The following is a 19,001-nucleotide window of genomic DNA, read 5'->3' as shown; positions in this document are numbered from 1 at the left end:
TTCAATCTTTTATTTTTTCCGCAGGAGATGAGAAATGTCTCAGCAAGGCCTTGGAGCTGGGGGAGAGGAAGCTCTTTTACTGCAGGTGCTGTTGCTGGAGGTGAATCCTGCGTCCCAGAGGTTGGAGGGGGGAGGGGTAAGTCAAGTTCAGGAAGCAACTCCAGAGGAAGAGCTGTGACTGGCAGCCCCAGACCTGCTGGTTCTCCTCATTCCTGCTCCTGTTCCAGAGCAAAGGTCACTCAGCCTCTGGAATCATCTGTCTTTTTTTTCCCCTTCCCTGGCTTTGTTTACCTTATAAGAAAGGGCCTGAATGCGCCTGTGTTACCTTCCCCTTACTGCCACCAGGAGTTCCGTGCAGCAGAACATTCTTTGGGAAGATGGCTGGGAATTCGATCTTGCTGGCCGCTGTGTCTCTCCTCTCTGCCTGTCAGCAAAGTAAGAGTCCAGGGCAGTGTGTGTGCACGTGTGTGTGTGGGGCAGAGGGAAGGGAGGTCCGGCATTTGGGTTTCATCCTTACTTGCTGGTGGCCCTGTGTGCTCTGAAGACCGTAGTCTGTTCAGGGTCATTGGCACCTCCCTTCCTTCCTGGGACAGGCAGAGATTCGGACCAGTTCAGGGATTAGCTCCCACCTGGGGTTACAGCCCACAGCCCAGTTCATGTGAGCAGTAGAGGCGTACTAACCCGGGGAGAATGGACCATAAATATTAATTACGAGTGTTCCAAAGGTAGCATTGTGCTTGCCTGTAAACTCTGGCTGTGCTTTCTAAAACTCTGATCTTTTAATTAATGTGTTTCTTAAATAAACTGCTTAAGGCACGTATGATTATCACGTTAAAAAAAAATCTCCTGCAGAAATATGAGCTTCGGATTAAGTAGTAAATTCTAAATTTTAAAGCCTCTTCCCACTTGGATTATTCAACATCTCAATTGCCTGGCTAAACAGAGGGTTTTTTCTCTGTGGGGAACACATCTGCTCAGTCTGTAGTCTCTTACTTTCAAAATGGGGAACAGCGTCCAGGCCCCCGTGGGCAAGACTTCGTACCAAATACACATATTTCTTTCTCTCTCCAAGGGTGTTTGTACCTGGAAACGGGGCAGGGGTGTGGACTGCAGGGAGGGAGCGCGCCTGAGGATAAAGTCCAGCCAGAGCACGTCTGCAGTGTCTTGCCTGGCCAGTCTGTTTTGTGGATTTATGAAAATACTACGCCTTAAGACACACATTTTGTGGTTTGAGTCACGGCCTTCTCAGGGGCAGAGCAGGATGTTGGTGACTGACCTCAGAGACACAAAGGCCTACACAGAGGCACTGCCGCCCCGCGGGACCCCTCGTCCCTGCGCTGCAGAGAGCACAGGGCCCGGCCATGGGCGTGCCCGCTGCAGAGCCCGTGCCATCCTCCTGGGGAGGCTTCTGTGGCTGCTGAGGGCCAGGGACAGTGTGAGCTGCGGCCAGGAGGTCGAGCAGCTTGGTGATGCGGGTGAGAGTGGGCAGAGAGGAGAGGAGAGGGGAGTGGGCCAGAGTTTCCTTGTGACCACCCCCCATCCCGCTCCCCCCCACCCACCGCTTCCTCCAGGCAACCACGGATCTGCTCTACATCATAATAGGTTCACTTGCATTTTTGAGAATGTAATATGAATGGAATTATACAGTGTCAGCCTTTTACTTGGTCTTGCTTCTTTCATTCAGCATCACTATTTTGAGATTCACCCATGTTGTTTCCTGTATCAACAGTTCATTGCTTTTTACTGTTGAGTATATCCTATTGAATTTATGCATACATACGCTATAATTTGTTTATCCACTCGCTTCTTGATAGATATTTGTGTTAGTCAGGGTTCTCCAGAGAAACAGAAGCTGTAGACTTTGTGTATATCTATATACACATACTAGTATTTATTTTAAGAAAGTGGTTCATGCAATTGTGGGGGTTGGCAGGTCTGTAATTTGCAGGGTGGGCTGGGAGGCTGGAGATGAGGTTGCAGCCTGGAGTCTGAGGGCAGGGTGGAGGCAGAACTCCTTCCCGTTTGAGGACCTCGTCCTTTTCTTGTAAGGCCTTCTACTGATTGGATGAGGCCCGCCCACATCAGGGAGGGTAATCTGCTTTACTCAAAGCCTACTGCTGTAAATGTTAATCACATCTAGCAAAATACCTTCCCAGAAACACCTAGACTGATGAGCAACCAAGCAACTGAGCACTGTGGCCTGGCTTAGTTGAGACACAAAAGGAACCATCAGAGAGTCGTCCCTAATTTGGGGTGATTATAAACAAAGCTGCTGTGAACATGCAGGTGCAAGTCTCTGTGCACCCATATGCTTTCATTTCTCTAGGGGGCGCATCTAGGAGTATGATGGCTGAATCATACAGTCTGTGTATGCCTAACAGGAAACCCCTTCCCAGTGGGTTTTTTAAGTAGTTGTGCCATTTAATGTTCCCACCAGCCATGGATAAGAGTCCCAGTTGCTCTTCTATTCTCACTTGTCTTTTTAAATTGGCATGACCTGTCTTTTTTATTTTAGACATGTTAATAGGTGTGTAATGGTATCTAATTGTGGTTTAAATGTGCATTTTATTCATGAATAAAAATGTGCCAGATTTTTAACATTAATTCCCCTTTACTTGCAGGTTACTTTGCTTTGCAGGTAGGAAAAGCAAGATTCAAATACAAAGTTATGCCCCCGGCCGTCTCTGGGTCACTAGAATTTGAGAGAATATTTCGTGCGCAGTGAGTAATGCCTCTCCCACCGTTCAGGGATCTGGGCGGGCCCCACACGCACACAGTTTTTAAATTGTATTGATTGATTGTTGTTCAGTTACAGTTGTCCCAGTTTTAACCCTGTTGCTCGCTGCAGCCCCGTCCCTCCCTGACCCGCCACTCCCTCAGTCAGTCCCCACCCAGTTGTCCACGTCCGTGGGTCCTTTATACTTGTTATTTCACACACTTGTGATTGGGGGGAAGATGTGCAGAGAAAAGATAACCACTCTTCCTGGCCCAAACCCTACTCAGGATGCTTCAAGCTTGAGGGACCCAGTGCCGCGAGTCTCCACCTGCCTTTAGTACAGATTCAGAAGGTGCATTTACGAAAAGGCTGGGTCTTGCAAGGACAGCTCTGTATTCTAAGCACGGAAGTTTGCTTAAAGGAGCCCTCTGTCATTTCGGTAGCCTAAAGTTGAATTAGTCATGCCATCGGTTTTCTATCTTTCTTTCTTCTTCTCCCCTTCAGAACAGAGGTGGGTTTGTATTATCCTCTGCCCATGAGCTATTTCCTCAAATCAGAAAACTATAAGAATGAGAAAGCTGTTATTAAACATATATATGTTCCTTATGTTTTTGATCACTTTGTTTTATGAAGCCTAACTAACCCAAGGTACCGGCCCAGGCCCCTTCTCCACGGTCCCTGTACAATTCCTCTTCCTTTCCTACTAGAAGGGCCTTCGAGGTAACTGTCTCTAGAGTTTTGCAGAATACTTTTGCCAGGATACTTTTTTTTTTTTTTAAATTGTGAAAATAGCAACTACAATTTCAGCAAGGGCCATTCTTTTGCTATTTCTCAGCTTAGAAACTTCTCTAGTCTAATTTGAGCACCTTGATCCCTTTAGGTTAAAAGCTTTTTATAAATCTAAAAAGTAGATCTAAGTTATAAATTGATCTTGCTGCGATTGAAATACATTTTCTCTTATTCCATCTACTACAAGAGAAGAGTAGTTGTTGACCTCACTTTTCCTCACATACTTGAGAACCATTATTATGTGTCTTTCATCTTGTGCATTTTGAGACTAGGTAGCACTAGTTCTTGAGCTGTTTTTCTCCAATCATTAAAATTTTGGTCATTATTTTTAGACTAATATTTTTCATATTATTTGTAATCCTGGAGCCTAGAAATATAGGCAGTATTCCAACAAGGGTTTCATGGTTCTGAGTAGAAGAGGAATCGCCTCTTCCTTAGCATTTGTTAATGTATCCTTATTTGCTTCATGCTAAATTATTCAGTTCTTGTTCCAGAATTAAGCTGCCACAGGGCCCAAGTAACCTCAATCCTCATGAATCTGAATAATCTCTAGTAATATTACCTTCTTCTTACTCTAGTGTAGTTCTGTAATTTTTTGCCATTTTGCTAGTTTTTTAATAGTCATTTTTGAATTCTAGCTCTGAAATGTAGAAATTAAAATTGGTGACCTTATTGCATATCTAAAAACTACAGAGGAAAGAAAAAGTTACCAAGATAGTATTTTTTCAAATATTCTGCCATACTAGGATTCTAGAAATGTGGGTCACCTAATTTCGTAGTAAGTACAAAAAGGTTATATGAGAGAGACAGTAAACACATCTCCTTTTTTTTTTTTTTTTTTTTTTAAATACATGTGCCCACTTTGGACATTAGCTGAGAGCACAAGATACACTTATCCACTGAGTTACAAAGGGCTAGGGATCTCCAAGATGAAAGAATGACTATACGTGGTAAGTTCTTCCAACTCCAGCATCGTGCTCCACAAACCACTGACTGGGGGCCTTAACTAACAGGCATATGTTTTCTCCCGGTTCTGGAGGCTGAAAGCCCAAGACCAACACTTTGGCGAATTCAGTTTCTGGTGAGAGTTCTTTTGGTTTGGCCAGCCGTGTCCTCACATAGCCTTTCCCCCGCGCATTGTGCATGGGATGCTGGGAGAGCGAGTCTGTGGGTGTCAGAGAGCTCCCTGCCGTTTCTTCTGATAAGACACCAATCCTAGGGGATCAGGGTCCTACCCTTTTGCCCTCATTTACCCTCAAATACTTCCTTACTCCAACTGATGGATGTTAGGGCTTCAACCTGTGAGTTTTGGGGAGGACACCAACGTTCAAACAGCCTCTGTCACACGAGCTGGGTGATTCTTAGGTAGTCAGAGCATGAGAGGCGGCTGGATTTGGATGAGTTGCAAGCCTCACTCTCTCTGCTCATCCTGTTCCTTGTCAACACCACCCCCGAGGAGCCCCGGTTAGTGTCAGCCCCCCTGCCACTAGCGGCAGCCTCCCTTGGGGGTCCCCACCCAAGGGCTACTTGACAAGGAGTGATTTAGATCGTTCTGTGTCTATAGAAAGATTAATTCCAGCAACCCCTTGTTCTCGAGCCTTCTCTGAGCACATTCACCTGGTGCTCCAACCCCCAGCTAGTTTAATAATCCAAAGACTTCCCGGGTTGAAAGCCAGCGGGCCGGGGTTGGATCATCAGTGAACAGTGAGCGCATCCCACGGCTTCAGAAAACGAGGACCACACAAAAGGAGGAAGAAAAAGCAGCAAACAAAAACCTGAAAGAGGAAAACCCAAGAAACCTCCTTTAAGTTGTCTCGTCTGTGTTTTCTACATTTTTATTGTTGTTCAATTACAGTTGTCTCCATTTTTCCCCCATCACTCTCCCCTGCCCTACCCACCCCTCCCCTCCCACGTTCAATCCTCCCTGCCACCTGCCTATAACAAAGGCGAAGCTCCTCCCCGATGTTTTTATGGGAAGCTTCAGTGTCAGAAGAGCCTGGGATTACTGAGCAAAGAGGCCTCGGGCAGCCAATGAGGAGACGGGCTCGGCTGTCCTCAGTGTGGACATGCCGGCCAGGGGGTGGCCCATGAACGGTCATAATCAGCCATGCCTCCTGCTCCCACAAGACGGGACATTGATGCAGCTGTTGCCAGCTGTTTTCTGTCCCATCAAAATCTCTTAGATCAAGATGACAGGATAGGTCTGCCTTCATGCCCCAAGGAGACCCATAATTATCCTCATTTTAGTTTTCAAGTAATGTAATTGTGATCAGTTATTGATAGGATTGTTAAGAACAAATTTTGAGAGTTTGGTCCGCTTGAGTTAAACAGTGCCTGTGGACAGCTTACTGGGAGTGAGCTATCCTGGGTCTCATCCAGGCATGGGCTGCTTAACTGCAGAGGTGAAGGACACAGGCACACACTGGAGGAGGCCATACTGAGCAGGTGGAATGGGATTCTGGGTAAGTGAAGGCCAAGCAATTCCCGGTGTTCTTAGCAGGCTGCCGCCACCACTACTGTCAGCAAGTAGCAGGGTCCCAGGGCTGGCTTCAGGGAGGACAGCCAAAGAGGGACCAGGAGAAAAGTGCAGTGAGAGCAGCTGGGACAGGAGGTCAGGCTGAGACCGCCAGTGGCGGCTTGCAGGGGACCAGGGACTCATTTCCTGGGGACGGAGGGTGCAGAGATAGGGTGCTGCACTGCCCAAATGCTCCAGGCTTTGCCCTCTGGCATCGCAAATGCTGGTACAGTCCTGCCCTTGCCTGACTCTCAATGGTGTCTAACAACCTCTGCTCACACAGGCCTTTGGCACCCCGTTCCCTACCTTCTCAGGTACTTCCCGGAGCCCCAGGGGGTGAGCGCAGGGACGTAGTCCCTCCTGGCCAGCAGTTTAAGGGAATGGCCCTGCCACTGCCCTGCTGTCTTCCCGCCCAAGCCCTGTGGGTCTCGTGGGTGAGAGCCCCATCGGCTTTCAGAGCCAGGTGTTTGGGGGCCCAGCTCTCAGGTTGGGGTGCTGGGTGTGTGGTCCTCAGATAGAAGCTGGACTTTGGGGTTCCCTCCTGACTTTAAGGCGCTGTGCTGAGGGTGGCATTGATGGTGAGACTGCTGAGGGTGGTGTTTATGGTGGTCATGCGTATAAGGTCTTTGGCTTCTCTATTTCCTGTGCTGTACTTTACATCCCCATGACTATTCTATAACTACCTACTTGCACTTCTTAATCCCCTCACCTTCTCACCCATCTTCCTCCTCCCTCCTCCCACCTGGCCTTTCTTATAAAAATAATACATTTTTCAGAGGGAATTGCTCTGTGTGTAGCTGCACATTCCATGAGAGGAGGGAAGGAAGTTCAGGAGCCTCCACTGTCGCCATCTCGGTTGCAAAAACAAAACAAAATAAATACCTTTTTTTTTTTTTTTTCCAGTTAAAGACATCACTTACGATCTTCATCAGCCAATATCAACTATTTCTGGGTCAATGGCCTATAATCTTAATTGAAGTCCTCTAGCTCTAAGGCTTCTTTAAGGAAGCACGTGAGATCAATGTCAGTCCTGTACACCATGACACAGTCTACCTTTGATTCTCTGCGAGGCCTCAGTCAGCTTGGGCTCTAGGGACTTCGTTTGCCCTCTGTTGAATGCGAATGAAACATGCTCATTCATTGGCTTTGAGAGGTTTTAGGGAAATTATTTAAAGACCATTTTTTAAAATGTGCTGAGTAACTTAAGTGGAAAGTGATGGATATGAGGGAATTGGGGGGAAAATCCATTCAATATGATTTGAGTTATTTTTCTGGGTTCTTTAGATAAGATACAGGATACTTTTCAGAGTCAGAATCATGGCTACCCCTTTGTCTTTCTTTTGGAAGAGAGCCATGATTCAATTCTACTTCTGGCAACTTACAGGTAGGACAGCGATTCCTGGCCTTGCTCTGAGGTGTAAACAATGTTTGGGTTGCACCTTAAAAGACTCATTTTCCTGTAAGGATCATTTAAGCTCATTATGTAAATTCTTACGTTATTTTTGTAAAAAGAGAATGGACATTTTACCTCGAGAGTAAAACTCAATACTTTGGTGTAGGGTTTTCTCATAAAATAACTCATGTCTTTATTTTTTCCTGCAGACAAAACTGTGTAGAGTTTTACCCCATATTCATAGTTACACTGTGGATGGCTGGATGGTATTTCAACCAAGGTAATTTTAAAGTATAATCAACTCTATCCCAATGAAGACCATGGTTCTCAGAGCTATTTAAGAGCAAACATGCAACCACACATCTATGAGTCCTGGAAATTGTTTAGAACAAAATAAGTAACGTCTCTCTTTATTAAAGAGCACTGTGCTGCAGATAATCTAACTTTGCTTCATTCTAATTTAATTCAGTAATTTTTAAAAATTATATTTTATTTATTATGCTATTACAGTTGCCCTGATTTTCCCCCTTTGCTCCCCTCCACCCACTCCCTCAGGCAATCTCCTCATCATTGTTCATGTCCATGGGTCACGCGTGTAAGTTCTTTGGCTACTCCATTTCCTGAACTGTACTTTACATCCCCATAGTTATTCTGTAACTACCTATTTGTACTTCTTAATCCCCTCACCTCTTCACCCATTCTCCCCCTTCCCCTCTCATCTGGCAACCTTCCAGCAAATAACTCCTTTTCTCTTGCTTTTAAAACCCTCTCTTTTTCTTTAACTTTTGGTCTTTTAATAATGGCATGCCTTGGAGTGGACCTCTTTGCATCCATCATAATTGGGACTCTCTGCACTTCCTGAACTTGCATGTTTATCTCCTTTATCAAATTAGGGAACTTTTCTTTCACTATTTTTTTCAGATAGATTTCCAATTTCTTGTTCTTTCTCTTCTTCTTCTGGCGCCCCTATGAGATGAATGTTGGACCTCTTAAAGTTGTCCCAGAGGCCATTTATACTATCCTCATTTTTTTTTTAAATTCTTTTTTCTTCTTGTTTTTCTGTATGGTTGTTTTTTGTTTCTTTATGTTCCAAATCACTGATTTGATTCTTGGCTTCATCCATTCTAACTGTTGTTTGCCTGTAAATTGTTCTTTATTTCATTTAGTGTATGCTTTGTTTCTGACTGGGTCTTTTTTTGTGCTGCTGAGGTCCTCACTAATTTCCCTGAGCATCCTTATAACCAGTGTTTTGAACTCTACATCTGATAGATTGCTTATCTCCATTTCGTTTAGCTCTTTTTCTAGAGTTTTGATCTGGTTTTTTCATCTGGGCCACGTTTCTTTGTCTCCTCGTTTTGGCAGCCTCCCTGTGTTTGTTTCTATGTATTAGGTAGAGTTACTTTGACTCTGTGTCTTGGTAGTGTGGCCTAATGTAGTGGCACAGCCTCCCCTATCACCCAAGCTGGGTACTCAAGGTGTGCCCTTCATGTGGGCTGAGTATACCCTCTTCTTGTAGTTGAGCCTTGATTGCTGTTGGCAAGTCAATAGGAGGGATTTACTCAGGCCAGTCAGCTGCAAGGACTGGCCGTGACCAATCACCATCAACCTCCACCCTCTGTGGAAGATCAGCTGTGTGGGGACAGGGTGGTGGTGCTCCAACATGGTCTGTAGTTGTCCACTGGGTGCACAGGCTCTTGAGTTTCCAGATTGGTGCAGGCCAAGGTCAGCCCCCACCCGTGTGTTGCCTGGGGCCACCCTGCCTAAGCTGTAAAGCAATCTGAGATGGCTGCTACTTGTGCTGGGCTTGGAGATTCCCAGGTGAAGCCAAGCTGTGACTCTAGTCTGGCTATTGCTAGGGCTCACTGAAGCCAGCTGTTGCTTGTTTGATAGGATTTAGGAGCCAAGACCAGCCATTCTTATGGAAAAGTAGCTTGGGTGGGCTGGTAGGTTGGGTGGGGTGGAGCCTCTGTAGATCTCCGAGGTGGGTCACACAGTGTTAGCCAGGTTGATGGAGTCTCAGATTTGGCTTCAGCCTACCAGCTTGCTGGGTTGAGGGAGGGTTCAGCAAAGGGACAATGGCCTCTGCTCACCCCAATGCCAGACACTTCAGTCTCTCCCTGTATAACACTGGTGCCCTTCAAGCTGCCACCCCGGTGCTGGAGCTCAGAGGGAGTGAGTCTGAATAGGTGAGTGCATGTATGGGTTCCCCAAGAGGAACTGCTTAGGGCTTCAGCAGTCTCTTCCACCAACGCAATTCCTGCTGGTTTTTGCAGCCAGAGGTTGTGGGGACTTATCTTCCTGGCTCTGGAATCCTGGCCTGGGGGGCCTAGTGGAGGGGCTGGGACTCCTTGCTCCTGAGATATCCCTCCCAAATTTTTATCCACATGGGTGTGGGAACAGCCCACTCTGCGTCTGTGCCCCTCATACCAGTCTGGATGGATGTGGTTTCTTCAATTCTGTAGTTGTCAGACTTCCATTCAACTTGATTTCTGATGTTTCTGAGTGATGGTTGTTCTATATTTTAGCTGTAATTTTGATGTGGTTGTGTGAAGAGGTGAGCCGTGTCTGTCTATGCCACCATCCTGACCAGGAGCTTCAATAATTTTTTAATAGGAACAGAACATAGAACTAACAATTCACCCTAATTATTATAGCTAATATTTATTGGGCACTTACTATGTGCCAGGTACTGTTTTTAAGTTTTATACACACATTACCTCCTGCGTAGGATTTATAGGATTAACAGCTTTCCTATGAGGTAGGTTCTGTAATTAATTCCTGCTTTACAGATAAAGAAACTGAAGTACAGAGAGGTTAAGCAGTTTGTCCAACTTAACGGTCACCATGTAGGAGAAAATTAGCTTTCAAGTACAGAGCGGGGTCTACTGGATTTTTTTTTTTCCCCTTCAGTAAGGAGTTTGATTAACAATGGAATCTTCTACAGTGCATTTTTTTTCCTACTAGAATTTGACCCAACAACCCACAAACCTTTTCTTGAGCATTCTAAGGATGTTTTGTATGTAACAACCCTGCAAATATGTACTTTCTGTTTGACGGGGGTATCCTGGGTGTGCTGAGGGCTTTACCCAGACTCTACCTGTCCCTTTGAGGTCAGACCCAGCACCACCTGCCTTAGCTGGAGAAACTATTCCTTTTGCGTTCTGAGAACTCTGCCTCCTTTGGGTTTGACTCGTGATTGCTAAGACTTAAATAGACCCAAATCCCGCTACTTCCAAAGGCAATGCTATCATCTTCGTCTTGTGATTTTCACTGTCAACTAAGGAATTTTGGATAAAATGTCCTTTAGAGAAATGCTTCTTTATTCCAACTCACATTTTTGTGCCTTGAGGGCAGGAATGGAGGTCTCCGTCCTTGTCAGGTGAGACCACATTAACAGCTAATAAGAAAAGTGCCTTTTGATAATGAGACTCGGTCTGCTTTCGGATTTCGCTGCCTGTCAGGAAAGGCTTTCTCAGGTATCTTCTTGTAATTTTCTCTTGTTTCTTTCTTATCCAAAGTAAGTTGCCTATTAGCTGCCTCTGGACAGCTCCCACTGGCTTTCTGAGAGCTGTTCATTAGAGAGGGCGTTTCACCCCGCAGCCTGCTCCAAATCACCCCCTTCCTCAGGCACCTTGCAGGGGGTCCCCTTGCCATCCTTCAGGCCCTCATGCTAATGCCGTCCCCTCCGAATGGAAAACCAAAGGTGCCTTTCTTTTCCCACTGTCCCCTCCCTTACCTCCTTCACCACACCTTGAAGCCTGTCCTTTTCTTCTCATTTTTCTGTTTGTTGTCTGTCTTTGCTGATAAACTCCGTAAAGACAGGGAACTTGTATCTGTTTCATTGCTAACCCCAATTCCTAGAATAATGCCTGGTATGTAGCAGAGACTAAAGGGGACAGTTGTGACCTAGTGACACAATGACTTTAATTCTACCCAGCATGTCAGCAGCTCGCAGATAAACCCCACATGTTTACAAGGGGGCTCTGGCAATCTGCGCCTGTGAGGTGCTGAGAGGGCTCTTTACGTAGGGAAGTTTTGATATTTTCTGTTGCACAGGATGGCAGAACATCACACCACACTTTATATTTCTTTTAGGTAAAACTTATTTTAAAGAAATCCAAACATCTTAAGCGTATGATTCAATGCGTTTTGACAAGTGTCTATACCTGAGCAGCCCGATTCCCTATCAAGACAGAGAATGTGGTGACCACCTGGAACGTTTCCCTGTGCCCTTCCCTGTCAGTTCCTCTCAGAGGCAAACTCTGTTCTGAGTTTTTTCATCCTAGTTTAGCTCTGCCCATTCTGGAACATTCCCTAATTGGAATCATACTGTATGTGCTCTTGGGTAATGCTTCACTCACTCAGTAACATGTTTTTGCCATTCCCCATGTTTCTTTTCATTGCCGGGTGCTATTCCGTTGCATGATTATCGGTTTGGTTATCTGGTCCCCTGTCAGTAGACTTCTGGGGCTGTTTCCAGTTTTGGGCTATTATGAATAATGTCTGCAATGGACATTCTGTACAAGTCTTTTTATAGACATGGACTTTCATTTCTCTTGGGTAAATACATAGGAATGAAATTGCTGGGTCGAAAGTATGTTTAGTTTTATAAGAAACTACCTGACCTTTCCCCCAAGTGGCTGTGCTATTTAGCTTTCCCACCAATAAGAGATGCAGATTCTGACGTTACCAACATATGTGTGGTCAGTCTCTTCACGTCTGAGCCACTCTGGTGTGCACTGGTGTCACCTTGTGGCTTTAATCACAGTTTCTTGATATTAAATGATGTTGAATAATGTGGAAAAAATTTTCACGTGCTTTTGGTACATTTGTTTATTTTCCTGTGTGAATTCTCTATTCAAATATTTTGCCCATTGAAAAAATTAGCTTGTTTCTCTTTCGTTATTGAACTACTACTGAGTTCTCTCTATATCCCGGACACACGTCTTTGTCAGACATATGTTTTGAAAGCATTTTCTAAGTCTTCATACCACATTTTGAGAGACTGCCTTCATATTCTCTATCTTCTCTATTTTCTTCTATAGTTTTTGCTACTGGTCTGGGTCTGGTATACATATATACCCGCCATCAGTATTTCTGGGGATATTCAGAAGCTGCTAAAAAAAGGTAAGGTGAACCCCAGAATTGATGTGTAGGCAAAAAGCGGGGGGAGTCTGAATTAGTTTCCTGTTCCCGAGAATATTAACAGCATCAATGGCTGCGATCGCAAAGGTGACCTATGTTGTCTGAGGCCACTGTCTCCCCAAGCCCATGTACAAGTAGGCACGAGACAGGAAAGGTCAAGTGTAAAAGTGTGCACTGAATGGCGCTCTTTGACCATCACACTTTCAATCCTTGCAAAAATTTCTCCCTGTCTCCAAGGAGTTACCAAGGAAATAATCCTGCCCAGCTTTAAAAAATCCTTTGAATGTTCAGAGAGATAACTGGCCTTTGTGGTTAGGCATCCCCTTTAATTTATGTGATGAATCGAAATTTTCAAATGGCCAAAACATGGAAGTTCTGGGCAGTGTCAAGCATGAGCAGCGACTGCAGGATTGCCCCAGTGTCACCACCGCAACCGTTGGTCACCTCCCTCCCTCACCTCCGCTCTGCAGGGTCACTGGTTTCCGGTTTAGCCTGGGGATTTTGGCCTTGCTGACTGTCCTTGGCGCCCTGGGGATTGCAAACAGCTTTCTGGATGAATACCTGGACCTCGATCTCGCCAAGATGCTGAGGCGCTTCTAACCTCCCCCTCCCCTCTGCCCAAATGCTTGGAGAAGTTGTTTCCACGCTGGAGGTTATAGGCAATCACTTGTTCAATTAAAACAAAATAAGAGTCTTTATTTATTTTGTTTTTCTTGAAATGACTTTGTAGAAGAACACCTGCCAGAGATTTTATTTATTTATTTATTTATTTAGAGGGGCAAAGCGAGGGAGAGAGAAGGAAAGAAACATTGATCAACTGCCTCTCACATGCCCCCAACTGAGGACTTGGCCCACAACCCAGGCCTGTGCCCTGATCAAGATTTGAACCAGCGACCTTCCAGTTCGAAGAGCAGTGCTCAGTCTACTGAGCCACACAGGGCAGAAGCACACCCTTTAGAGACTAGATTTCCCATTCCTTTAAGAACTGAAGTTTGCCCTGAGAGGGTGTGGCAGGAGCTCCGCAGAAGCGTGCTGAGCCTGACTGCGGGGGTGGGGAGGCGGAGCGGGCTGCCTGACCCACGGGCGGGCTTTCTGTGGGCCACCGCCATCACCCGCCTCTGACACTGCTGCTCTCTCCGTGGAAAGTTCCGGACAGACACTGATAAGGCCACTGAGCCCACTTCTTTGGTGGTAGGAAAGTGACAGAGTAGGCAGAGAAGAGTTGCCAACTAATCACACAAAATAAATCTGGCTGTGAAAATGGACTTTATAAAGAAAAAAGAAAAAAAAGGCATTATCTTCAAGGAACCATCCAGAGACCTGTGCTCAGTGAAGGTTCCTCCTCCTGGCGGGGGCGGGGGTATGATCACAGCTGGGGGCCCCGGGCTGGGTTGGGTGCACTTTCGGTCTCACGTGGGGCTTGGGGCCGGTGGCTGTCGTGACCCCATGTGCAGTCACTGGCACAATTGCAAATGGCCTTCACTTCCTTCATCTCTAAAATGAGAACGAGTCCACCTCACAGTACTCAGCGGCCTTAGGAAAATGGAATTATGAGCATATAACCTCACATCAGGGAAAGAGCTCTCCATTTTTCCAAAAAACCTCAGATGCCTTGAATCTGATGTGGATATCTTCAAGAAGCTGTTTATGGGGACTTCCCTTTTTTTCTGGGTGCAAAGGAAGTTACAAAGGCTGGGAATAATAGAAAAAGAAATACAGGCAGTGAAACACCAGTGTTTCCAAAATAGGGGAGAAAACAATGACAACCTCTTGTGCCCCAAATACTAGTACTAAGTATCCTCGAGTACGCCGGGCGTTTTGGTCTGGGAATGGTTACAAGCTCTGTGTCCCATCCTTTGCTGTCACTCTGGGCAAGCCCCTAAGCAGAGGAAGAGGAGCGGAAAAAAGGGCGGGGTCTGGAGCCCAGGTGAGAGACTGCAGGCTCTGCCTTAGTGTTCTAGCAGCCAAAATGGGGCTAAAGTTTTAAAATGCTCTGATTCTGCGGTGCTTTTACGTTTCGGCATTCTGATCAGTTATGGTGACTTGTGACATTTTAATTTTATACACTGAAGACAAGGAAGAGAGAGCGTGCAAATATTTGACCCTAAAGTACAATTACTACGTAATCATATCCGTCAGAAGTGGGGGAAAAACACAACTCTTCAAATCTTACATTTGGGGATTTTTAAACTTCTATTTTGCATCTAAATGGAAACTATTTAAATTATAAACAGAGACACAGAGGTTGGTTAAACAACACGTGGAAAGAAAAGACAGGCGTGCCACGGTATGGGAGCATTGTATCTTCAGACATCTGAACTACAGAATTTATTTCCTTTGTTCTAATTCTATTGTCACCAAGGCAACCTCTTGATCACTTTAATCCCTACAAACTTGGCTACAGGGAGCAAACACACTGGCTGGAGAGACGCGAATTTCCGATCTCTTCGACAATTAGAAATATATCTTTTGTCTATTAGTAAATTGACTGATTTTATTTATTTTTATTTTTTATAGTATTTTTAAAATCATGTTTATTTTATTACAGTTGTCTCAATTTTTCCCCTTTGCCCCCTCCACCCTTCCCACACAGCCTGCTCTCCCCCCAGTCAATTCCCGCGCTGTTGTCCATGGCCATGGGTCATTTGTACATGTTCCTGGTCTAGTCCCTTCCCTTCTTTCCACCACTGTCCTCCTTCCCCATTCCCTTGGGTCACTTTCAGTCTGCTCTGTGTTTCCATGCCTGTGTTTTATTTTGTTTGTTTTTTTTGTTTAATAGATTCCACTTATAGGTGAGATCATATGGTATTTGTCTTTCACCAACTGGCTTATTTCACTTAGCATAATATTCTCCAGTTCCATCCATGTTGTAGCAGAAAGGTAGGAGTTTCTTCCTTCCTTCTTTTTTAAATGCAGATTGATTTTATTTTTTTAAATGTCAAATCCATTATAAAATATTAAAAAATTTACATCCATTATAAAGTCTCAGCAATTAAAACATGACACCAGCACAGAAATAATCAAGTAGATCAATGAAATAAAATGAGCATTCTAGAAACAAACGTATGTATCTGTCTGACAATGTAATATATGATTAAATTGATATTTCAAATCAATGAGGAAAATAAGGCTTATTCAACAAATAAGGTGCATGGACCACTATTACTTTAAATGAAACAAATATAGAGCCCTGTTTCACACATTCAAAAAAATATTCAGGTGAGTTAAAAATCAGTATGTAAAATCTAAGGAATTTTAGGAGAAAGTACAAAATAATATTTTTCTTACCCTGAGGTAAAATATTCAAACCCAGAAGCTATAAAGTAAAATATTGACAATGTGACTATATTAAACATTTAAGACTATACAGTAATGTACATATTTAAAAAGTTAAAGGACAAGTAATAGAATAAGAAAGTATTTGCAACACATCTAAAAAGGGTTAATAGGTTTTTTTTTTTTTAAGGGAAAAATTTCTACCAACACTTAGTCAAAAAATGGATAAAGAATAGCAAAAAGTCATCTAAAGCTTTTTAAAAATAATAGAAATAGGCAAGAAATATACAAAAACAGGTTTAGTTTCAACAAATAATAAAGTAACAATTAAAATAACACATCATTGTCACAATCAGATTAATAAGTATCAAAAATATTGGTAATATCAAGTATTGGTGACTGTGAGAGGAACTGGGTATTCCTAGACTCTTTTTCTTCACCATCTTAAAGCAGTCCCTTTAGCATATCTTGCAGTGCTGGTTTGGTGGAGGTGTAGTCTTTTAGCCTCCTTTTGTCTGGGAAACTGCTTATTTTGCCTTCCATTTTAATTGAGAGCCTTGCTGGGTACAGCAGTCTTGGTTGTAGGCCTTTGCTTTTCATGGCTTGGAATATTTCTTGCCATTCTCTTCTGGCTGGTAGTGTTTCCGTTGAGAAGTCAGCTGCTAGCCATTCTGGGGCTCCCTTATATGTTTGACTGATTTTATTTTTAGAAATCAGGTTGATTGCTTCAAAAGTCAATGGTATGAAAAAAGGGGTGGAGAGGATCGTTTCTGCCTTAAAAGAGTCGTAAGAGGCATATAAAGCAAATGGCAAGGCAGGACCCGTGCTCACATCCTGGTTAGAATAAAACAGCCATGGGAGACAGCTGGGAGGCAATCGGGGCAACCTGAATACGGAGTGAGAAGGCAGTGCGCTCAAGGAATGAATGTGAGTCACATTCGATGCGATCACGGCAGTGTGGCCGGTGTGGAGAATGTCCTACCTCTTTGGGGCTGCAAGCGGAGAGGTGGCGGGGTGAGCTGGCTGGACTGTGGATAGCTGACTTTGAAATGGTTCCACAAACTATGGATGTGATTTGGCAAAGTGTTAACGATGATCGAATTGAGTTGGTAAGTGTATATTGTTATTTATTGTAGTATTTGTTTTCTATTTTTATAATTTTTTTGAAAATGCCCATAAAAAAAAGCTTAAAGAGCTAAGCCAAGTTACATCCTGCAAGCAGGTAGCTCGGAAACGCTGTATGCTTGTGGGAGCTGCGGCGTTCACGGAGCCGCAGCCAGGGCCCGGGCCGCAGCTGGCCTGGGCTAGGCAGGGACACCCGAGCCCCAAGTGTGTGACTGCTGCCATGATTACCTCCACCTGTTGCATGAAACGAGGCAGGTGTCTGTGGTAGCTTGTCCAGAAGACACCAGAATGGAAATCTAATGTCCTTAGAACTTAAAACCAAAAGGAAAAGAGAGGAGAAAACTTGGAGAGAAAAGGAGAGGGGAAAAATGAAAAAGAAAATGAAAAGATAAAGGACTGGTTGTACAACCAGGTATTTTTCCTCCTCACTTTTCTCTGCAAGGTTGGAGGTTCGTGGGGGTGGCCGACAAGTCATTCATTAAGAGAAAGTGTCCGGTTATTTGTTTTCCACCTTTTCCTGACGGTCTTCCTTGTGAAAAGACTGGTCAGAGACAGAAATGGCTCATCCAGTGCTTCCAAATATTTCTCAATTTTCAGCAACAAAATACGTCTTTCTCACTGGGGCAGATGCCTTCCCGGATAGAGGCTATGCCCTCCCTCTGTCTTCCCTCACCACCCACTTACTGCACTGGGATTTTATGAAGGTCAGTATGGTTGCATATAAAAAAATCATTTAAAGGAGACATTTATTCCATTCATCTGATGCAGAACACATTTTTGCATAAATACAAAGATGCGGCTTTAATTAATCGGGACTAGGAGTACACAAACCTTCTCAGAGCTTCATGTTTGTATTTCTGTTCTCAGCCTCCCCACGCCTCCTGCCTCACCCCGGATTCAGTTCATTTTTTGACCTCATGTTACCCAATGTCACATGGTGTGATTTGCCGGCCATTCTGGAACCATAATCCACTGTGGGTAGGACTGGCCTCTTCTTCCACGGTCAAGTTCATATTCTCTTGGTCTGTATGTATTAAAAATCACCTTTGTTTTGGATCTGTTTCTGACTCCCTTGCAGTGGTCCTAGGCCAGGTCTTCTAGGAGCAAAGGGGTAAAGTCCCACGTGTGCGAATGGTTAATAAAGAGCTCCCAGGATGGGCAACAAAAAGGGAGCGGGGGAAACAGGGCAGAGAAGGGCAAGAAGCCCAGCAAGGGGGCAACTTTAGGCAAAGTCCCAGCCACTGCTTGATCCTGCAGGGGGAGCTCTGGAACAGGAATCCCATCCCAGCATTTGCCCAGGCAGTTACCTGGGCTCATACCCTCCTGCCCCAGGGAGGATGGACCTGCCTAAGCACTTTAACTCCTTGTGGGTGGGTGCAGGCTAAGCCAGGCCCTGGCCCAGCTGGGCTGGTAGAAGGCGAACGTACGCGTGTGCGGACAGTGTCCGCTCCAGGGGAGCTAAAACCTCTTTGGTACCCCTCCCCCGCAATATATTCCTTTAGTTTTCTTACCTTATGTTTTTAAATAAAAATTTTACTGTCATTTTTCCAAGTCTTCTGAATGAACCAGGTGGACATGGATTGTTACAGTGCTAAATCCACAGCCGTACTTCAGTCCGTTCCTTTCACACTTGGCTCTCCTGTTACCGCTGCCATGTCCTGCGTGCAGATTTAGAACATTTTCGGTGTGTGGTTGAATTAGAAAGGCTGTGAGTGATGGATTGCTCTCTACTGTTACATAAATGTTTAAATAATGATACCATAATTTTGAGACAAGAACCACAGTTAATCAATTAAAACCCAGGCATAATATATCTGCTTAATTAAGGTTGGAGATCCAGTGACAAGCCAAAAATAAACTAAACTTTGGGTTGATTCAGATAACAATCTTTTATTTGTTTTTTTTTCTTTAAAAGTAGTATGTCAACATCACTTCATTTCTACATTTAAGAGTTCTGTACATTTCTTAAAAGGAAATAAGCAATGCTCAATGTACAAAGTAAAAAGAGAAAACTAGAAAAATCTGAATAAAATGGAGCAAGT

General features: G+C 44.5%; 1 protein-coding gene across 2 annotated transcripts; it reads left to right on the top strand.

Moving 5' to 3' along the window:
• Positions 1–300: 300 nt before the first annotated feature.
• Positions 301–13,244, top strand: MGST2 (microsomal glutathione S-transferase 2). 2 transcript variants are annotated; one of them, XM_054561826.1, is made up of 5 exons: positions 301–435; positions 2,622–2,721; positions 7,623–7,693; positions 12,459–12,540; positions 13,029–13,244. In XM_054561826.1, exons 1-5 carry the CDS (start codon positions 378–380, stop codon positions 13,156–13,158), a joined length of 441 nt encoding a protein of 146 aa, XP_054417801.1. In that variant the 5' UTR covers positions 301–377; the 3' UTR covers positions 13,159–13,244. The 2 variants fall into 2 exon arrangements, with proteins under 2 accessions (XP_054417801.1, XP_054417802.1); XM_054561827.1 differs by lacking the exons at positions 7,623–7,693; positions 13,029–13,244 and having other exon boundaries at positions 12,459–12,534.
• Positions 13,245–19,001: the final 5,757 nt, after the last annotated feature.

This window comes from Pteronotus mesoamericanus, unplaced genomic scaffold (genome assembly GCF_021234165.1).
Source record: "Pteronotus mesoamericanus isolate MK-2021 breed Mesoamerican mustached bat unplaced genomic scaffold, CSHL_Meso_final contig_163, whole genome shotgun sequence".
Taxonomy (NCBI): Eukaryota; Metazoa; Chordata; class Mammalia; order Chiroptera; family Mormoopidae; genus Pteronotus; species Pteronotus mesoamericanus.
Note: the sequence above shows the minus strand (reverse complement) of the source record. Positions and strands in the feature narration are given on the sequence as shown.

Excerpts from the sequence above, each read along its gene's own strand:
- MGST2 (XM_054561826.1), top strand. The coding sequence starts at position 378 with ATGGCTGGGAATTCGATCTTGCTGGCCGCTGTGTCTCTCCTCTCTGCC. Across the intron at positions 436-2,621 it reads CCTCTCTGCCTGTCAGCAAA|GTTACTTTGCTTTGCAGGTA; the intron begins GTAAGAGTCCAG and ends CTTTACTTGCAG. Across the intron at positions 2,722-7,622 it reads GAGAGAATATTTCGTGCGCA|ACAAAACTGTGTAGAGTTTT; the intron begins GTGAGTAATGCC and ends TTTTTCCTGCAG.